The following is an 18,127-nucleotide window of genomic DNA, read 5'->3' on the forward strand; positions in this document are numbered from 1 at the left end:
ATGAAAAATTTTGAATAACCACAAAAATCTTAGCGAAACTTAGCCTAAAAAGGTAAATGGTATTAACATTCTTTTTTTTTCATTGACACTCTTTTTATATCTTTATTCAAGTGAAATAAGGCTAGTTTAACCTTACTCATCATGTCGTTTTCGCTCACATGACATGTTCCGCCCAAAATCCTTACGTTTTGCTGACGGAAGGGATTTTTTTCGGTTAAAAAGGTATTTTGCATTAAAAAGAGGTATCATTTGTGTTCTAGGGTATAGCATCCTTATTGAGTTTGAATACAAACGCTGCCCAAGACACTAGGCTTGATTGAAATGAAAAACAACGCTGAGGTAGAAGAAAGACCAGCAAGCGCCTCAACACAAAAATTTGTTTTCCGAAACATATGTTTCACTTCACTCCTAAACGACCGAAGCATTGACCTGCAATCAAAAATAATGTTGTTAAGTTCATGATTCCCAAGTTTATAATCATCTTGGAGAAGCTGGACGGTTGCCAGAGAAGCATCTCCACAAGGATTCCCTTCAAATCAGTCTCCATAACCACAGGGGAAGTGTTGATTTTTAAACAAGAAGAAAGTAAAAGTGATTCGGATAAAATAAAAAAAAAAGTGAAGTGAACATCATTCATAGTTGAGGGGGTCTAATGTAATTTATTTCAGCCCTAAATTACTACGGAGTAATCACAATCAGAACCACGCCAAAGTCCAAACCATCAGCATTTCCGGCGACGACGACGCTTTTAGGCGGCTCCGGTACGATAACAACCGTTACCTCTCTCTCTCTCTCTCTCCTTTCTTCTTGTTGTTTCTTATGGTAATTCAGATGATTATACCTAATACTCTTTAGGGTTTCCAGTAAATGAAAGTGTTAATCTTGATTTTAGCCTTTTTTCTTTTTTTCTTTTTTCTTTTTTTTTTTTTTTTTGGGGGGGGGGGGGCGTCTGAAGCAGTGTCTTTGTGGGTTTCTGTCCGGTGCCGGCTCTGAAAAAATTTACCCATTTTCCATTGTTTGGTTGGACAAAAAAATCAGAAACAAATTGATTGAAGTAGATTATGTTATCTTCACAAGGCATTGATTTAGTTTCGCGAACCCATAAGCCATTTGAAGAAACTTAAAGCACTCTATAATTCATACCTCGTGCAGAAAGGTGTGAGAGTGAAGGACAAGGTGGCTCGAATTGGTTGCTAAGATTTTGTTGTTTGCGGGTGAGGTGCAACTGCAGCAACTTGGTCTCAGATTTGCGTCAGTCGCGATATAACCTCATTTGAGCGACATGTCGGTTTCTTCTGCGTGTGTGTTTGTATACTGTCATATTTGATTGGGATGTGGAAATGGTTAGTGACTTAAGAACTTGATTGATTGGGAGCTGGAAAATGCATTAGCCTTGCAGAACTTTATTTTGTTAGATTAAGTGTCAAGTGTGCACTAGATGGAGGAAAACAAGGCAAGTTAGTTTTTTTCTGAACAATTTTTAGATTACATCTTGAGCCAATTAGCCAAACATGAAGTACTTTGTTTGGTTATTGTGTTTGAGGAAGTAAGTACTTCTGTTTCGCTTTAAGAAGTAATTACTAGACTTTACATGTTATGATGTCAATGACCTGGAAATGACCATTTGCGGTGAAAAGGAAGTTATTCGTTACTAGTTTTCAGAATGAACCCTGACTTGCATTTACCCATTTTCTGTTTCAGCAGACTCGTGTCCGATTACATTCTAGGTCTTGACTGGATGGCAGCAATTTTCCTAGAGCAAGGAGGTGGGTCACTAGATGTGGCTTCGTAACTCCATCGTCATAACCAACAGTGTCTGTCGTCTTAGATATTTTAGTGCCATGAATGAACTCAAAGTAGATGGTACTTCTAGTCTTTGTACTCTCGTATGTAATGGAGAATCTCGCCTTAAGGAATCTGAATCATTGAGTCCAGACCAGGGATGTTCATCTTCAAATGTTCAGACCACCCCCGAAATTGAAAAGAAGTATGTTCATCGTGTTTATGATGCAATTGCTCCACATTTTAGTTCCACCCGGTTTGCTAAATGGCCAAAAGTCGCCAGCTTTTTGAATTCTTTGCCTTCAGGGTCTTTGGTATTAGATGCAGGATGTGGGAATGGGAAGTACTTGGGATTGAATTCCCGTTGTTACTTTATAGGGTGTGATATAAGTGCTCCTCTGATCAATATTTGTGCCGAGAGAGGGAATGAAGTTATAGTCGCTGATGCTGTGAATCTTCCTTACCGAAGCTGTTACGGTGATGCTGCAATTTCTATTGCCGTGTTACATCACCTAAGTACGGAGAGTAGAAGGAAAAAAGCAATAGATGAATTAATTCGAGTTGTTAAGAAGGGCGGTCTTGTTCTGATTACTGTTTGGGCTGTGGAACAAGAGGATAGGTTGTTGGTTAACAAATGGACCCCACTGACGGATAAGTATGTAGAGGAATGGATAGGACCAAGTGACCCTTGTATGCGCAACTCTCCGTCTTTGACCTTGGAAAGCATTCCTGAAGCTGAGGAAAATAGTCTGGGAAAAAATATCAAGGATACTTCTTTGATTACGAAGTTGCCAGAAACTATGCATGCAACTTCTCAAAGCGAAGGTAACTTATCGGCAGCTAAAAATGGAACAAATGTTGAAAACCAGCAAGAGTTTTTCGTCCCTTGGCATTTACCTTATCACCGTGCTGAAATTGGTGGAGCTTCTACTTCCGCTCTTGCAAATGGATTGGCGAAAAAAGATGATAAAAAGGGTGCAGTAGTGTACAACAGATATTACCATGTGTTCAGTGAAGGTGAGCTTGAAAGGTAAGTGCGTCGTTTGATACATAATTGTTGTCCTTGTAGAACAACCATTTTTTACTACTTTGGTTTGCTATTTTTTTGCTTGCAAATAGTTGAAACTGATGTCTCCTCATGCTTTTACTGTGAGATGCATAGGAACTTCGTGTTACGTTTCACTACATATAGTGGCCAGTAACTTGCAGTAGAATCTCCTGCTTGCTTCTTCTTTCTTTGGTTTAGACTCAGCTGACCAATAAAGAGACTCAATTTGAATCTCCTCAACTTAGTGTTAAATTATTTTTAGAAAGGGCTGAATGGCTTGACTTATAGACGGGCTAAGTTTTTCATTGTGTTAAACACTCCTCACAATGATTGCCCTGCTTCATGAGCTAAATATGATTACCAGAGACTTCTCGATGAGTAAACAGTCATCAGGGCAAAGTTTGTCAGGTGACTTCATCACTTTAAGTGTAATGTTTCTTTTGACACTATATTACTAGTAAGGGAAAAGGGAAAATTGCCATCCTGTGTAATGCTCCATTTGCCTTTATCTTATTATTTGCCGGTGTACACGAGCGTCATTGTGTGCTATTTTATTCTACCATTTTATTGGCATGGGGGCAGATTTTTAGACCCACATGTTTCCGCTCATGGTATATGCTCAACCTTGTTTGCGTTTGTCACTCTTGCAGGCTGGTATCTGACATGAGTAATGCAGTTGTTGTTGATCGATTTTATGACAAATCAAACTGGTGCATTGTTCTTGAGAAGACAATATGAAGTAATGGACCTGCTGAATCGGCCAATACAAGTGAAATCTTTGTGCGAGATGGTTCATTGTTTCAAGACTAGGCCTCTTGCACTGTTAACATTTTCAACAGAAGAAATGATCATGTGCAGACTTCTGATCCCAGAAAGGCACATGCTAGGATGTTTTGTCACGGAAGGCATCCAAGTACACTGATATCAAGGGGCTCTTTGGGTGATAAATTAGGTACACTTCATCCCCGTCTAGATATAGGAAAGGAAGCTTCGACTTTCTTGCTCTGTACCATGCACTTTTTGTAATGTGAATGTAGAGCACATCACAAGGAAAGATTGCTAAATTCCTGGACAAATGGTACTCAAATCATTTATAGGTAGACAATGAGGAAATTCTATCAAATTGATATTGGAAGTTTGGAACCAATAATTTTGAATTTGCTAATCTGCCCTTTGTGTGTGCCTGTGGCCAACAGAAGACCAAGACCCCAAATGAAAAAGGAAACAAAAGGAGTTTCTAAACATGAAAACTCTAGAAATTATGGAGCCAGTAATAACATATGCTCTTGCAGTTGCAAAAGATTGCAAAATCAAATGAGGAGAAAAAAGGAAACAAAAGGAGTTTCTAAACATGAAAACTCTAGAAATTATGGAGCCAGTAATAATATATGCTCCTGCAGTTGTAGAAGATTGCAAAATCAAATGAGGAGGTAATCTGCATATGAATTCTCTATATTGCTGGGTATTATTTTCTTTTCCTTTAAGTAGTAGAGTCCCTAATTCTCTCTTTTTCTCCATAACCTCTTCTTGTATTTTGTTGCTTTGTTCCTTTTTCTTCTTTTGTGTCTTTGAATTATCCCGCTGCAAGTTTCGGTAAAGATTTTTTTGCTGATTTTTCTATCCTCATGAACAGTGGAAGCACTAATATATAGTCTTAAAAATGTACGAAGAATCAATGACTACGAATTTCTCTAATGGAGATAAATAGCTGAAGGGTAATCCTTTATAGATGTTCGAAACTTGGGAAACTTGGTGCTGATTATGCGTTGAAGCAAGTTCAGAAGTTAGCTCTGTTTCTTATCTTTGTGATATTTATCTAATGATTCATCGTTGTGTATGTGTTAAATATTTCATATCTCATGCCCCTTGAGGCTATTCCATCTACTCGGGCATTAGTCGGGGCGGTGCCATTAACACTTTTCTTTTAGCAAAAAGCTAACAGATCCTGTTGTTGCCATTCTAATACTTGTGTGATGGTGTAGACAATTATTTTGAACAGCCCAGGACGGGAAACCTTCATGGGTGCTGTGGGATACTAGTATTTCTCCATTTTATGTATTTTATTCCCATGAATTATTTAGCATTTTGACCTCTTCAAATGCTTAATTATTCTACTTTAGTCCCTTTAAAATCAATATCGTATTACCACTGTCTCTTCACTATCAATATTTGTATAATTTTGTCTTGAGGCTGTTTAAAGTTATTGTATTCCAGTATAGGAGTGTACTTACTAAAAGCCATTCATTATTTGGAAAAGTCAACGGAAATTATTTTTATTGAAATTAACACGCAACCCACTACGCAAAATGTCCTAACCCTCCAAGGGGTTGGGATTGGATTGGTAGAATGGGGGTATTATCAATACCTTGTTTGGTTTTCCAAAAAAGGTCCGGACTATCAATCTGGTGGGATTGCTAATATCCCAAAATTGGGGTATTGCTAATACCATCTTGGAGATGGTATTGATAATCCCATCCCATCCTCTTTTCATTATCAATTCCTTTTCATTACCAATCTCTTTTATTAATCCAATCACATCATCTAATCTCATTTCAAACAAACATAATATTACTAATCATATTATCGAATCTCATCCCAAACAAACATACTTATTATCAATTCCTTTTCATTACTAATTTCAATCTTAATCTCATCTTCTTACGAATCTCATCCATCTATCATCGTTATCAAACAGAGCCTAAATGCTTACTTTTCCTTCCCTAAAACAATGCTCAAGTGGAATGCAATCCAAGTTGAGTTTGAGCTCAAATTGGCTACTTGTATGTATGGCCACCCAACTTTGTTTGTTTTCACATAACTCAAAACGGTACCGGATGAACTCCTCTCCATACCCCTCTGTGCTTCTCTTGTGATCATTCTGGAGTCAACATGATTAAAATCTTTCACCATGTAGAACCCGTATGGAAATTTATCTCTGCAAAAAATTTATCTGGGCAAACCATGCCTTATCTGGGAGGAAGGGGGGTTGTTGTCTCCTTGAGGAGCAGCCAGGCTGCTGTGCCAGTCAAAACAACATCGTACCGAGCCCGAAAACTTGATCCAAAACGTTCACTTGAAAATTTTCATCGCGTACGATGGCCTTGCAAAAAATTAAGTCAATCGAAAATCGATAACCTAGTGACCAAATCACCTGTTTACAGTGTTATTATCAATGTCCAAAATAATGAGCCAAAAATTTAGTAAAAAGAGTGATTGGTTCACTAGGTTATCGATGCTCGATCACCTTGAATTTTTGCAAGGTCATAGTAAGCGATGAGAAGTGAACGTTTCGGATCAAGTTTTCAGGTTCGGACGATGTTGTTTTGGCCGGCACAGTAGCCTACTGGCCCTCAAGGGCCAGCAAGGGATAGCAGACCCCCTTCCCCTTAGCTAAGGGTGTGCACAGATCGAACGGATCGGGTTTGACCCTGAACCCGATCATGTCGGGTAACAATATTTTAGGCCCAAAGCCAAACCGAACAAGTGGTAAGAACCGTTCGTGAGCCCGATTCTTTACGTTGGGTCGGGTTTACCCTTCGGGTTGGTCGGGTCGGGGTCATCCCCACGGGTAAGGGATGCACCAACCCGAACCGAGAATTGATTTTTAACAAAAAGTGAACCCGTTTTTGTCCGAACCACATGTTTGACTCTGCCTGAGACCCTTCGAGTCAAGTCGGGTTGCGGATTTTTTTGCACACCTCTACTGGCTAAGGCTGATGCGATGTCATATCACCATCATAATTTCTTTTCTTTGTCTGCAAGGAAGAGTGTCCTGATGCCTGATGCCATATCACCATCATAATTTCTTTTCTTTGTCTACAAGGAAGAGTGTCCGAGAGTGATGGACAATAAAGAACAAGTGGACAAGTCATAGTTTACTTCTTATATTGGGATCCGGGGGCTCTGCTGCCCAGAGGCGGCAGCAGCAGCCCCAACCCACGCCCTCAAAACGACGTCGTTTTAAGGGTAAATTGCTGAAAAGGGACAGAACGGCAACGTTTCGGTGGCAAAAAAATTTATTACCTCCCGCTTGCAATCCTATGAAGCAGAAACGTGATTATGAGAGCTTTAAAGACAAAATTTGATTATGTCTCTTTAGAATAATATGGTCAAAATAATAAGATCTTCACACCCGTTCAAACAGATTAAAAATTGGAGTGCTTAATTTTTTTAACCATATTTTTTAATATATAAACGGTCTATAAAAAAAGTAAGTGCTCAAATTTTCATTCCGTTTAAATCGGTGTAAAGACCTTGTTATTCTGATCATATAATTCTAAAGGATCGTAATTTAATTTTTTATTTTTATGACTCATATTAAGTATATGCCCTTTATTTAGGATACTGTGGAGTAGAAATGTGATTATGAGAGCACTATAAACAAAAATTAATTATGACCCTTTAGAATAATATTATCAGAATTATAAGATCTTTGCACCGATTTAAACGGAGTAAAAATTTGAGCACTTAATTTTTTTTAGACCATTTAAATATTAAAAAATATGGTTAAAAAATTAAGTACTCCAATTTTTAATCCGTTTGAACGGGTGTGAAGATCTTATTATTTTGATCATATTATTCTAAAGAGACATAATCAAATTTTGTCTTTAAAGCTCTCATAATCACGTTTCTGCTTCATAGGATTGCAAGCAGGAGGTAAGGAATTTTTTTCCCACCAAAACGTTGCCGTTCTATCCCTGTTCTGTCCATCTTCAGCAGTTTACCCTCAAAACGACGTCGTTTCGAGGGTGTGGGTTGGGGCTGCTGCCCCCCTCTGGGCAGCAGAGCCCCCGGATCCCTTATATTGGATTGTGTTTGGTTGTTGAATTGAATGGGATGAAATAGTACAAATACAAATCCTCAAACCTCACCAACCACAATTAGTAGATTGTATTTCTTAACTTGTACGCAAATGTACAACATAAGATGTGTTTCTTACGGCCTAACATCGAGGTACTTCAAAACCTTTCCCATATTTCATGAATTTGGGTTAGGCTCGAATTTGAAAAAAAAAAATATCAATTTTTGAATTGGAAAATTGATGGTTTAATGGAAAAATCAAAGTCTGTTTGTGAAATTTATTTTCATGTTATTGCTCTAGTGTGCAAGGCACCTGCGCGGAATTTGAACTTAGCGGCAGCAAAAATGTGTTAATTAAAAGAAAATTTGTATACAGAACACTATATAAAATAAAAATATTTATTCAGATTGAGAACTTATTGTGCCTAGTTTGTTTTATTTTGATGAGCTATATGATCTACTCACTCACAAGTTTAATGTATTTTCATCTACTCTTTTACCTTTTATGAATGGTCCAGTGCAACTATAAAAAAACAAACAAACAAATAAACAAAAACATGTAAAAGATATACTAAAATTTTAATGCATTTTTTAACTCGAAGAATTCGCTTGATTTTTACACTCAACCTAACAGAGCCGCCTCTACGGCTGCTAGTGTGCTTGCCCAAATCCCTGAGGCTGACAGCATGAATGATGGTTACAAAACGATACTCTTGAGAAATTTTTCGCCGTGGATATATCTCACGTGGTATCTGCTCAGCACATTCGGATAGTTTAATACAGTTTTGGACGGTCCAGATTGAAACTCTCTCTCTCTCCTCTCACCCCGCCACTCCCTCTCTTTTTTCTCCCTCCAAAACTGAGCTGTCCAAAATTGCATTAGACTGCTCGAATGTGCCGAGCGGGCACCACGTGATACCCACCCGGCACTGAAAAAAAATTCTACGTAAGGAGTGATGCTACAAACAGTGCATCTTTACTTTCCTTTCTCCACCTTTTGCAAGCTTTAACTAAATTCTCGTAGACTTTTTGTAAGTACCAAGGCTCCCCCCTATTAAACAGCCAAAAACTAGCCACCTTCTTCCACTAGTGCATTTCTTATTCCCCAAGCCTACAATCTCCTATAAATAACCCCACCACAAAAGCCTCTCCCCATCCATATATCACCACAAAATCCAACCGTAACCCTTCATTTCTAGCAACAAAATTTCTCTAAAACTCAGGGTGTTCAAGCTAATTTTCACGCATTACTATTTCTGCCGGCAAATTTGCATCCAGTTAATTGTTAGGCCATGGCATCAGCTAGTGCTTGTCTTGCCGAAGCTTACGTGATGGGGAAACTCCACAAGGAGAAATTGCAGAAGGACATAGCAGCTCAGAAGATTACAGCAACTGGTGATGGCCAGAGAGAAGCGATGAATAATCCTCGTGATCATGATCAAATGAGAACTACCAATTCGGATCATAATCATGGCTGCTTCTTTGGAATTTTCAAGAAGATCCACCCGAACTCCAACGCTTCGTCGCCAGATTTTATCAGATGAGAAGATGTGCAATCACAATGGGGTGAACCAGCTAGGAGCTTGTGATCTGTTTTGATTAGTCAAAAAAAATGAGAAGCCCCTATCATTAGTTGAAATCAGAACTAATTTCTCTTGATGGGTAGTGATTTTCACGCTCTCTTTATTTATACTTCATATATTCTGAAGTTTGTTACTGTTTGGAGCCCTCCATGTATAATAATGGTATATTTGATTTGAGGTAGTCTTTTTGTATTTTAGTTCTGAGCTACGGCACAGATAATGAATCTTGTCCATAAATAATTTTCTCCTATGTACCAATGCATTTATCATACCAATAGTCGGCAGCAGAGCCATAGATTTCCATCAAAACTATGCACTCAAAACTTGCAGTAATGCTTTTCCAATTAGTCCTTCGGCTTCTGTTTATAGGAATCGTTATAACCATGTTTGTTTTGATGTTGGAGTGAGAGGGAATTATAATGTGATAACGCATCACATATGCATTGATTCGTACCAATCCGGACAGATGGAACTATGAAACTCAACTCCATTCCCTTTGCTAACCCCCATTCCCGACCTCTCCCGGGGAGATTCATACTCTGGACTACGGGTCCTGCCTTCCAAAAGTACAATCAAACGCCAGATTAATGGGTCCACGGGATTCGTTGTCCAATCCCCCACCTGGACTTGTCATCAAACATGGCCAAGCTCGAGGTCTATAAGTAGCCAAATCCAAATTTATTTTTAGTGCACTCATGTTCAGCTCGGAGTCCCTGAAAAATTAAGATGGATTTCATTATTTGTAACTCATTCCGGTACAACTGCTTCTAGAGCACTATAAAGAGCTTACAAAAGCCATCAAATTAAGAAGACAAACAACTTGTGGATTCAAATAGATTAGTAACAAAATGAAACGAACACTTCGAATTAGCCCTAAAAAGTCGCGACATTTACAATACTGCCCACAAATTTTGTTGCATACAAAACCCTATAACCACTCAGCTCCTAGTACAAGTTTTAATCAAATTGTCTGCAACATGAACTCATCACAAGGAGAAATCTAGCGGGTATTTTTCCTCAAGCAAAACCTTGAAGCGGGAACCATAGAAAGGGAGTTCGCACATTGTAACCACCGCTCACCTGGATCATATATTGGTGTTTTCATAATGCGTCATGTCAATAGACTGCCAAGACAATGGCATATGATGCATAGTGCAAAATTCAATAGTCTGCCAATATAGGGATGAAATTTGATAAAATTCAATTTGTGATTTTTTCCTAGTCTTTTTGTACATTGAGGGAGGCAAAACACTTTTTCCACTTAGTTATACATGTTGGCTCTACGTCACCTCCACATAAGCAAACTTCATCCACGTTAGCATATTCCATCAGTTGCCTGTAAGGGTGACATTGAACAGTGACACATAGTATACAGAGGAGATTGATATCTACAAAAAAAAATGCGAAACTGACTATACTTTGCAAGGAACAAAAAGTAGATAAATCATGTAGTTTCAATATTGTGTAAAAATTACCTTAATGTAAGACTGTATAGAAAGTCTGAAAATGTAACTTTAAGGTGCACCGAAGGAGACCACTAGCGAAACAAACGGGAAAATTTTCATGGGATCACTTTGGATCACAAATTTTCCGTTTTGAAAAGACAAGGTAACACTGTGCACAAGACAATCACCAATCCAAGAACAGTATAAACAAATATAACAGTATATAAACCCATACAACGGAGAAACAATAGTGTACCTACCTTGGGAGTACACAGGATTATGGTTCAGGTGCGCTAAACAGGACGGTTGCCTAACCCTTGAAAGTTTTCACAATAGCCTAGAAGTTGAGAGTGGGAGAACCAGAACGAGCCATGTCCTTGACTTGAAAGGTAATATTGTAGTGCCGACTATGGATGTTCGCCTTGAGGACCTTCACAAACTGGTAGTTTGTACTCTACAATTCCAGAGAGAAGTCAATTCAAATACAAAGAACGAGGAGTTGATCAAATCGGCGAGGAAGGAAGAATTAAACGAACTCGCACACACATACGTGCTTTTCGTTGTGCTCGTCAAGGGGTAACTTTGAGTATCCTCCCATCAACTCCAATCTCCGGGGGATGTCCAGCAGAATTGGTCTAACAGAGACCATGTAACATTTGTCATGGGGAATATCCCCGACATCAAACCCCTGAAGGTATACAAAGCAAAGCTATGCTATGAGTATTAAAGGGGAGAGGGAAATAGTATTAAAGAGGGGAAGGGAGAGCAAATGAAGAAAAAGAATAATAGCTCGGTCAGATAGAGGGCCAAGCTGACTCCCTTTGGGTAAAATGGGTGCAAGTTCCTATCATTCGAGGGCAAAGCCTGTAGGTGGTGTCTCCCACCTTGTGAATCTTCTTGGGTTATGACAAAATTATTGAAGATTAGAAGTATCTGCCAGACATATATCAGGTATATCATTGGTGATGGTGGCGATACTCATCTTTAGATTGATATAACTGGCATCCCTCGCATAAAACTGTAAAAGGATTGGTGAGAAGGTGGTATTTAAATTTAATCTTTGTAGATCACTGCACGCTGAAGTATCATCCATAATATCCCTTGGGAGTTGGAAATGGCCGAGCAGCGCGAATAGAACTACTTTGGAAAAATCATTGGCAACACCCCTAATTATCTTATTCCTAATCCAGTGTAGGCTGATAGAGTGGAATGGCTACCTTCAAAGCATGGCATTTGCTTCTTTGGTTGGGTAGTAATGTGCCTAGGTGGGCTATCTGAGACACTCCCCTCCTGTTGGCATTTGTGGTGGTGTTGGTTTTACAACGAAATTATTTGTTGACTGTTGGATCAGGTGCTAACCAACTCACTTAAAAGCAATTGTTGTTAAGAGAAGATGCAACTTAAACTTTGAAGGGCATGAGAGTCTTCGCAATGCTGCTTATACAGCACGGACGGATAAAGACGGTTAGCCATTCCAATACGTTTGCCCCGTACCGCGCCAGCAGGAGGCGTCTCGAGGACAGGGTAGATGCTGCCCCGTAAAGCCAACACTGACAAAAATAATAATTATCGATCAAAGAGAATCCTTCACCATAAGTTTTTACTCACGTACCCTGCTCTCGGAGACCGTCTTTCGGTACTCCAACAGCTCTGTTTCCGTGAGTTTACTCCTCTGTTGACCTTTTCGGCGGCGCAATCTTAAGCAGCCGCCTCGTCATCTTCCTTTCGGCGGCGCAATCTTGTTCGTCATATTCCTTCAGTTTCTTGTTCGTCATCTTCCTTCAGTTTCGTCCTCTTGTTCGTCATCTTCCATTAGCTTAATCAGGCTTTCCTCTGTTTCCGACGTCTTTTTTGTTGCTCCTCCCTCGACAAAAATCTCGCATAGGGATGCTGACCCGGTTCGCGAAAAATCACCATTCTAATCAAAACGGAACGAGGTTATAACAGAAGCAGTAATATGAAAACGGGTACGTAACAACTACGAAACAGCAACCAATCTGAGAGAGAGAGAGAGAGAGAGAGAGAGAGAGAGAGAGGCGAACATTCGTGCGTATCGTCGCCGGAGCAGCCGAGATTTGTTCGATAAATTTGTAATTTAGGGCTTCAGAACACACGCACTAAGATATGTACTCCTATGTATGCTTTTTTAGTACTTTGTCGACAGAATATTACAATCACAGCAATCTATTCACGTAATTAATAGTTGACTATTCACGTAATTAATAGTTGAAATTTATTTTTAATTTTGATCGGTTATAATTAATTATTATCGATCGCAATTAATTTTCAATTCAGATCATCCAAAATACTTTGAACGCACGCGCAATTGAGTTCCATAATACTTTCTTTACAGAGAGCTAAAGTTTTTCTGTTTTTTAAAACATCAATGTAAATTTATGTAGACTCGGTTCAACAATTTTGCACCACATAACTTTTGAGACCTGCTACAGGTACAGATTTTTGTGCACAGATTGTGTACAGATTTTATTGTGGAGCCCACCACGGGTCCCACACAAATCATCCAAGCCGTTCATTAAATGTAAAACATTTTTTCAAGGGTCCCCGTAAAAAATAAGCTCAATCCAATATCTATAGGTGCTTCATCCAACCATCTAACTTTTCATTTAGATTTTCGGATAATGAAAAGTTATACGATTGGATCGAGCATCTATAGGTATCGGATTGAGATTATTTTTTACGGGGACCCTTAAAAAAATATTTTACATTTAATGAACGGCTCGGATGATTTGTGTGAGACCCGTGGTGGGCCCCACAACAAAATCTGTGCACAATCTGTGCACAGATTGTATGTGTGTGTAGCATTTCTGATAACTTTTAGATATTATAGCTTCACCCCTGAAAAAATCCAAAAAGTCAGTCCCCACAGATTTCTCACGCACAGGTCGTGATGTGGGGCTCATACAAACGATTCAAATCGTTCATTAAATATAAAACATGTTGTCAAGGGCTTAAAGAGAAATCAGCTCAATCTGTTACCTATAAGTACTCAATCTAATCATCTAATTTTTCAGTCAATTTCTGATTGGATGAAAAGTACTAAAATTACCTTAATATATGTCCAACGAATATTATAGTAACTATAAAAGCCATTCATTATTTGGAAAAGTCTACGGAAATTATTTGTTTATTGAAACTAGCACACAACCCACTACCTAAAATGTCCTAAATCCCATCCTTTTCCTTCCCTAAAACAATGCTGAAGCGCACTCCACGTTGAGTTTGAACTCAAATTGGCTACTTGTATGTATGTACGGCCACCCATCTTTGTTTATTTTTCCATAACTCAAACGCCACGGGATGAATTCCTCTCTATGCTTCTCTTGTGGTATTCATTCTGAAGTCCAACACTTATGGTTTGAATCTTTCATTTCGTAGAACCCGTATGAAAACTTATCTCAGCCAAAATTTTATCTGTGCAAACCATGCCTTACTGATGCCTGATGTCTTATCACCATCATAATTTCATTTTCTTGCTCTTCAAGGAAGAGTGTCGAGAGTGATGGACTAAAAGGCACAGTGGACAAGTCAAAGTTTACTTCTATATTGGATTGTGTTTGGTTGTTGAATGTGATGAAATACAAATACAAATCCTCAACAGCAATGTTACTTACATTGGAAAGTTATCCTGAAAATATCTCAAAAAAAGAAATTAGTTGTTCGGAATCACTTGAATGTAAATCTGAACCATTGAGTTCTTTTTTCGAGGTACTTTTTCGGATTACTTAGAATTATTGAATTCTTAAACTTCACCAACCACAATAAAAAGTAGATTGTATTTCTTGCCTACATAAGATGTGTTTCTTACACCCTAACATTGAGGTACTTCAAAACCTAGCCCATATTTCATGAATTTGGATTAGGCTCGAATGCAAAATAATCAATTTTCGAATTGGAAAATTGATGGTTTAATGGGAAAATTAAAGCCTATTTTATTTTCATGTTATTGCTCTAGTGTACAGGGCACCTTTGGAATTTGAACTTAGCGGCGACAAAAACATGTCAATTAAAAGGAATTTCTATACAGCATATAAAATACAAATATTTATTGGGCCTACCTTATTTTATTTTGATGAGCTATATAATCTACTCACTCACAAATTTAATTGAATTTTCATCTACTTTGACTTTTTATGAATGAACTAGTGCAAATATTAAAGAAAAATTAAAACAGGTTAAAAAAGATAGAACTTTAGTGCATTTTTTAACCCAAAAAGTTGGCTTGAACCACTCAAAACCTAACAAAGCCGCCCCTACGGCCAAAGGCGGCTCTACAGCCTTCCATGGTCAACTGAACACCCAAACAAATTTTTTTTGCTTAGAATATATGTAATGAGCTAGCCTTTTCTTGAACACCCAATTTAATTAAATATCAATGAACACCTAGTTTTGAACACTTGACTCAAAAAGAATTGAACACTTAACCCAAAACTAGTTGAACAATCAATCATAACCCAATTACGGCCTATCAATCCACGTAATTCATATTTGAACATTAAACACATTAATTACTTCAAATAAATCTCATAATCATAATAAAGAAATTGAAAAAGAAAGAGAAAAAAGAAGAATCTATTGGTGTAAGTATCATGCTCTGTGTTACCTCTTCACTTTATTGTCGATGGTCTAAATGTGTTAATTCCACATTCATGATAATTATAACTACTTTATTTGTTTTTGTCTTATTAGCTAATAGAATTTACAGACAAAGCTTTAAAAAAATTCAACTCCATTGCAAACCCCGTTAACTTGAATAATATTCCTTCAAATTTCAGACTATGACAGAAAATTAAATCTCATCATGTTATCCTAAAGAACACCATATTTTCGAGAAGGTTTGTCTCAACATACTCGCTACAGTTTCTTTCAAAAGTGTTTCAGTAGATTAATACGCTGATTAAACGTTAGCACAAAATATGAGATCTCATCTAGGACAACTGTAAATAATAATAATAATAATCCTCCTCCATTCTCAAAACAATATCTACTACTCAACTTTCAAAAAAAAAAATATTTTTTTGTGGAAAAAACAAGTATATATTTTTAAGTTATCAATTTGCCTTGTAGTTAATTTTTTTTAGAATAAAAGTTACTTTTTTGACCGCACTATTTATACTAGTATATGACATTTTGTACTTATATTATTGGTTAAGAGATTAGCTAGTAAAGTTAAAGATAATTTCTGAACACTCTATTACAAATTTCTGGAGCCGCCACTGCCTACGGCTACTAGTGCATGTGCTTGTCTGAGGCTGACAGCATAAATGAGTATGAGGGTTACAAAAAGCTGTTGATTTTGCCACTCCTTTTTTTGTTAACGCCACTTTCCTGCAAGCGTATTTTTGGTACAAAAATAAACTTACAGGGGAATAACTTTAACAATGAGTGCCAAAATCATTTCTCTTAAAAAAATATCTTATCTTTACTTTTTCTCCACCTTTTGCAAGTTTTAAATAAATTCTCGTAGACTTTTTGTACCAAGTTCCTTCCCCCTATTAAACAGCCAAAAACTAGCCACTTTCTTCCACTAGTACATTTCCTGTTCCCCAAGCCTATACAATCTTCTATAAATAACCCTCTAAAGGCCTCTCCCCATCCATATATCACCACAAAATCCAACCATGACCCTTCATTTCTAGCAACAAAATTTCTCTGCAACTCAGGGTGTTCAAGCTAATTTACGTGCATCACTATTTTTGCCGGTAAAGTTGCATCCAGTTAATTGTTAGGCCATGGCATCAGGTAGTGCTAGTCTTGCTGAAGCTTATATGATGGGAAAACTCTACAAGGAGAAATTACAGAAGGACATAGCAGCTGATCAGAAGATTACGACAACTGATGAGGGTCAGAGGGAAGTGATGAATAATCGTCGTGATCAAATGAGAACTACCGATTCGGATCATAATCATGGCTGCTACTTCGGAATGTTCAAGAAGATCCACCCGAAATCCAAAGCTTCGTCGCCAGATTCTATCAGATGAAGATGTGCAATCACAATGGGGTGAACCAGCTAGGGACGAAAAATAAAATAAGAAGCCCCTATCATTAGTTGAAATCAGAATTAATTTCTTCTGATGGGTACGCTCTCTTGGAGCCCTATATATATAAATTACTTTGTGTATTCTAAAGTTTGTCGGAATTTACTTTGTGTACCCTTTTTGTATTTTTACATCTGAGCACAGATAATGAATCTTGTCTCCATAATAAATAATTTTCTCCTATGTACCAATGCATTGATCATACCATTATTCAGCGGCAGAGCCATAGATTTCCGTCAAAAATTTGCACTAAAAAACTTGCACTAATGCTTTTCCAATGTCCTTCACCCTCTCTGTTTATAGGAATCGTTGTAACCATGTTTGTTTTGGCGTTGGAGTGAGAGGGACTTATAATGTGATAACACGCGCATATGCATTGATTCGTACCAATCCGGACAGACTGAACTATGAAACTCAACTCCATTCCCTTTGCTAACCCCCATTCCCGACCTCCCCGGGGAGATTCATAGTCCGGACTACGAGTCCGGCCTTCCAAAAATACAAACAAACGTCTGATTAATGGGTCCACGGGATTCGTAGTCCAATCCCCCATGCACCTAGACTTGTTATCAAACATGGCCAAGGCCAACCTCGAGCTCGAGGTCTATAAGTAGCCAAATCCAAATTTATTTTTAGTGCACTCATGTTAGGCTCGGATTCCTTGAAAAATTAAGATGGAACTCATTACTTGTAACTCATTTCGGTACAATTGCTTCTGGAGCACTATGAAGAGCTCACAAAAGCCATAAAATTAAGAAGACAAACAACTTGTGGATTATTGATTTTGGGATGTCTTCATAAGCACTTGATGTGAATTCATAACCACTTTTTTCAACTCAACTTGCCACATCAGATTAGTGCAAGATTTGTACTCATAGCATTTTTGGAAATTTAGCGGGTATTTTTCCACAAGCAAAACCTGGAAGTGGAAACCATTGAAAAGGAGTTGGCGCGTTTTAACCACCGCTCACTTGGATCACATATTGGCGTTTTCATAAAGCGTCATGTCAATAGTCCGCCAAGACAATGGCATATGATGCATAGTGCAAAATTCAATAGTCTGCCAATATTGGGACGAAATTGATAAAATTCAATTTGTGATTTTTCCTTGGTCTTTTTGCACATTGAGGGAGGCAAAACACTTTTTCCACCTAATGTTATACATGTTGGCTGTACGTCACCTCCACATAAGCAAACTTCATCAACGTTAGCATATTCCATCAGTTGACGGTAAGGGTGACATTGAACAATGACACATAGTATACGGAGGAGATCGATACGGAAAAGAAAAAAAAATGCAAGTACGATTTTGAAACCGACTATACTTTGCAAGGAATAAAAAGTAGATAAATCATGTAGTTTCAATATTGTGTAAAAATTAGATGTAAGACTGTATAGAAAGTGAAAAAAAGT

General features: G+C 38.0%; 1 protein-coding gene and 1 long non-coding RNA gene across 5 annotated transcripts; one reads left to right on the forward strand and one right to left on the reverse strand.

Annotated features, from left to right (window-relative positions):
* Positions 1–686: 686 nt before the first annotated feature.
* On the forward strand, positions 687–4,255 carry LOC131333554 (tRNA (carboxymethyluridine(34)-5-O)-methyltransferase). 3 transcript variants are annotated; one of them, XM_058368132.1, is made up of 3 exons: positions 687–761; positions 1,702–2,812; positions 3,481–3,995. In XM_058368132.1, the coding sequence occupies exons 2-3, from the start codon at positions 1,779–1,781 to the stop codon at positions 3,566–3,568; spliced, it is 1,122 nt and encodes a 373-aa protein (XP_058224115.1). In that variant the 5' UTR covers positions 687–761; positions 1,702–1,778; the 3' UTR covers positions 3,569–3,995. The 3 variants fall into 3 exon arrangements, 2 of the variants coding, with proteins under 2 accessions (XP_058224115.1, XP_058224114.1); XM_058368131.1 differs by having other exon boundaries at positions 1,705–2,812; XR_009201834.1 differs by lacking the exon at positions 687–761 and adding an exon at positions 4,237–4,255 and having other exon boundaries at positions 1,705–2,812; positions 3,481–3,782.
* A 4,456-nt stretch (positions 4,256–8,711) lies between these two features.
* Positions 8,712–12,431, reverse strand: LOC131334133 (uncharacterized). Of its 2 annotated transcripts, none has more exons than XR_009202058.1 (3): positions 12,271–12,431; positions 10,915–11,346; positions 8,712–10,288 (listed from the first exon to the last, which is right to left on the reverse strand). It is a non-coding gene; the product is annotated as an uncharacterized LOC131334133 (long non-coding RNA). The 2 variants fall into 2 exon arrangements; XR_009202059.1 differs by lacking the exon at positions 12,271–12,431 and adding an exon at positions 11,876–12,262.
* Between the last annotated feature and the right edge of the window lie 5,696 nt (positions 12,432–18,127).

This window comes from Rhododendron vialii, chromosome 7a (genome assembly GCF_030253575.1).
Source record: "Rhododendron vialii isolate Sample 1 chromosome 7a, ASM3025357v1".
Classification (NCBI taxonomy): domain Eukaryota; kingdom Viridiplantae; phylum Streptophyta; class Magnoliopsida; order Ericales; family Ericaceae; genus Rhododendron; species Rhododendron vialii.

Excerpts from the sequence above, each read along its gene's own strand:
- LOC131333554 (XM_058368132.1), top strand. The coding sequence starts at position 1,779 with ATGTGGCTTCGTAACTCCATCGTCATAACCAACAGTGTCTGTCGTCTT. Across the intron at positions 2,813-3,480 it reads AGTGAAGGTGAGCTTGAAAG|GCTGGTATCTGACATGAGTA; the intron begins GTAAGTGCGTCG and ends TCACTCTTGCAG.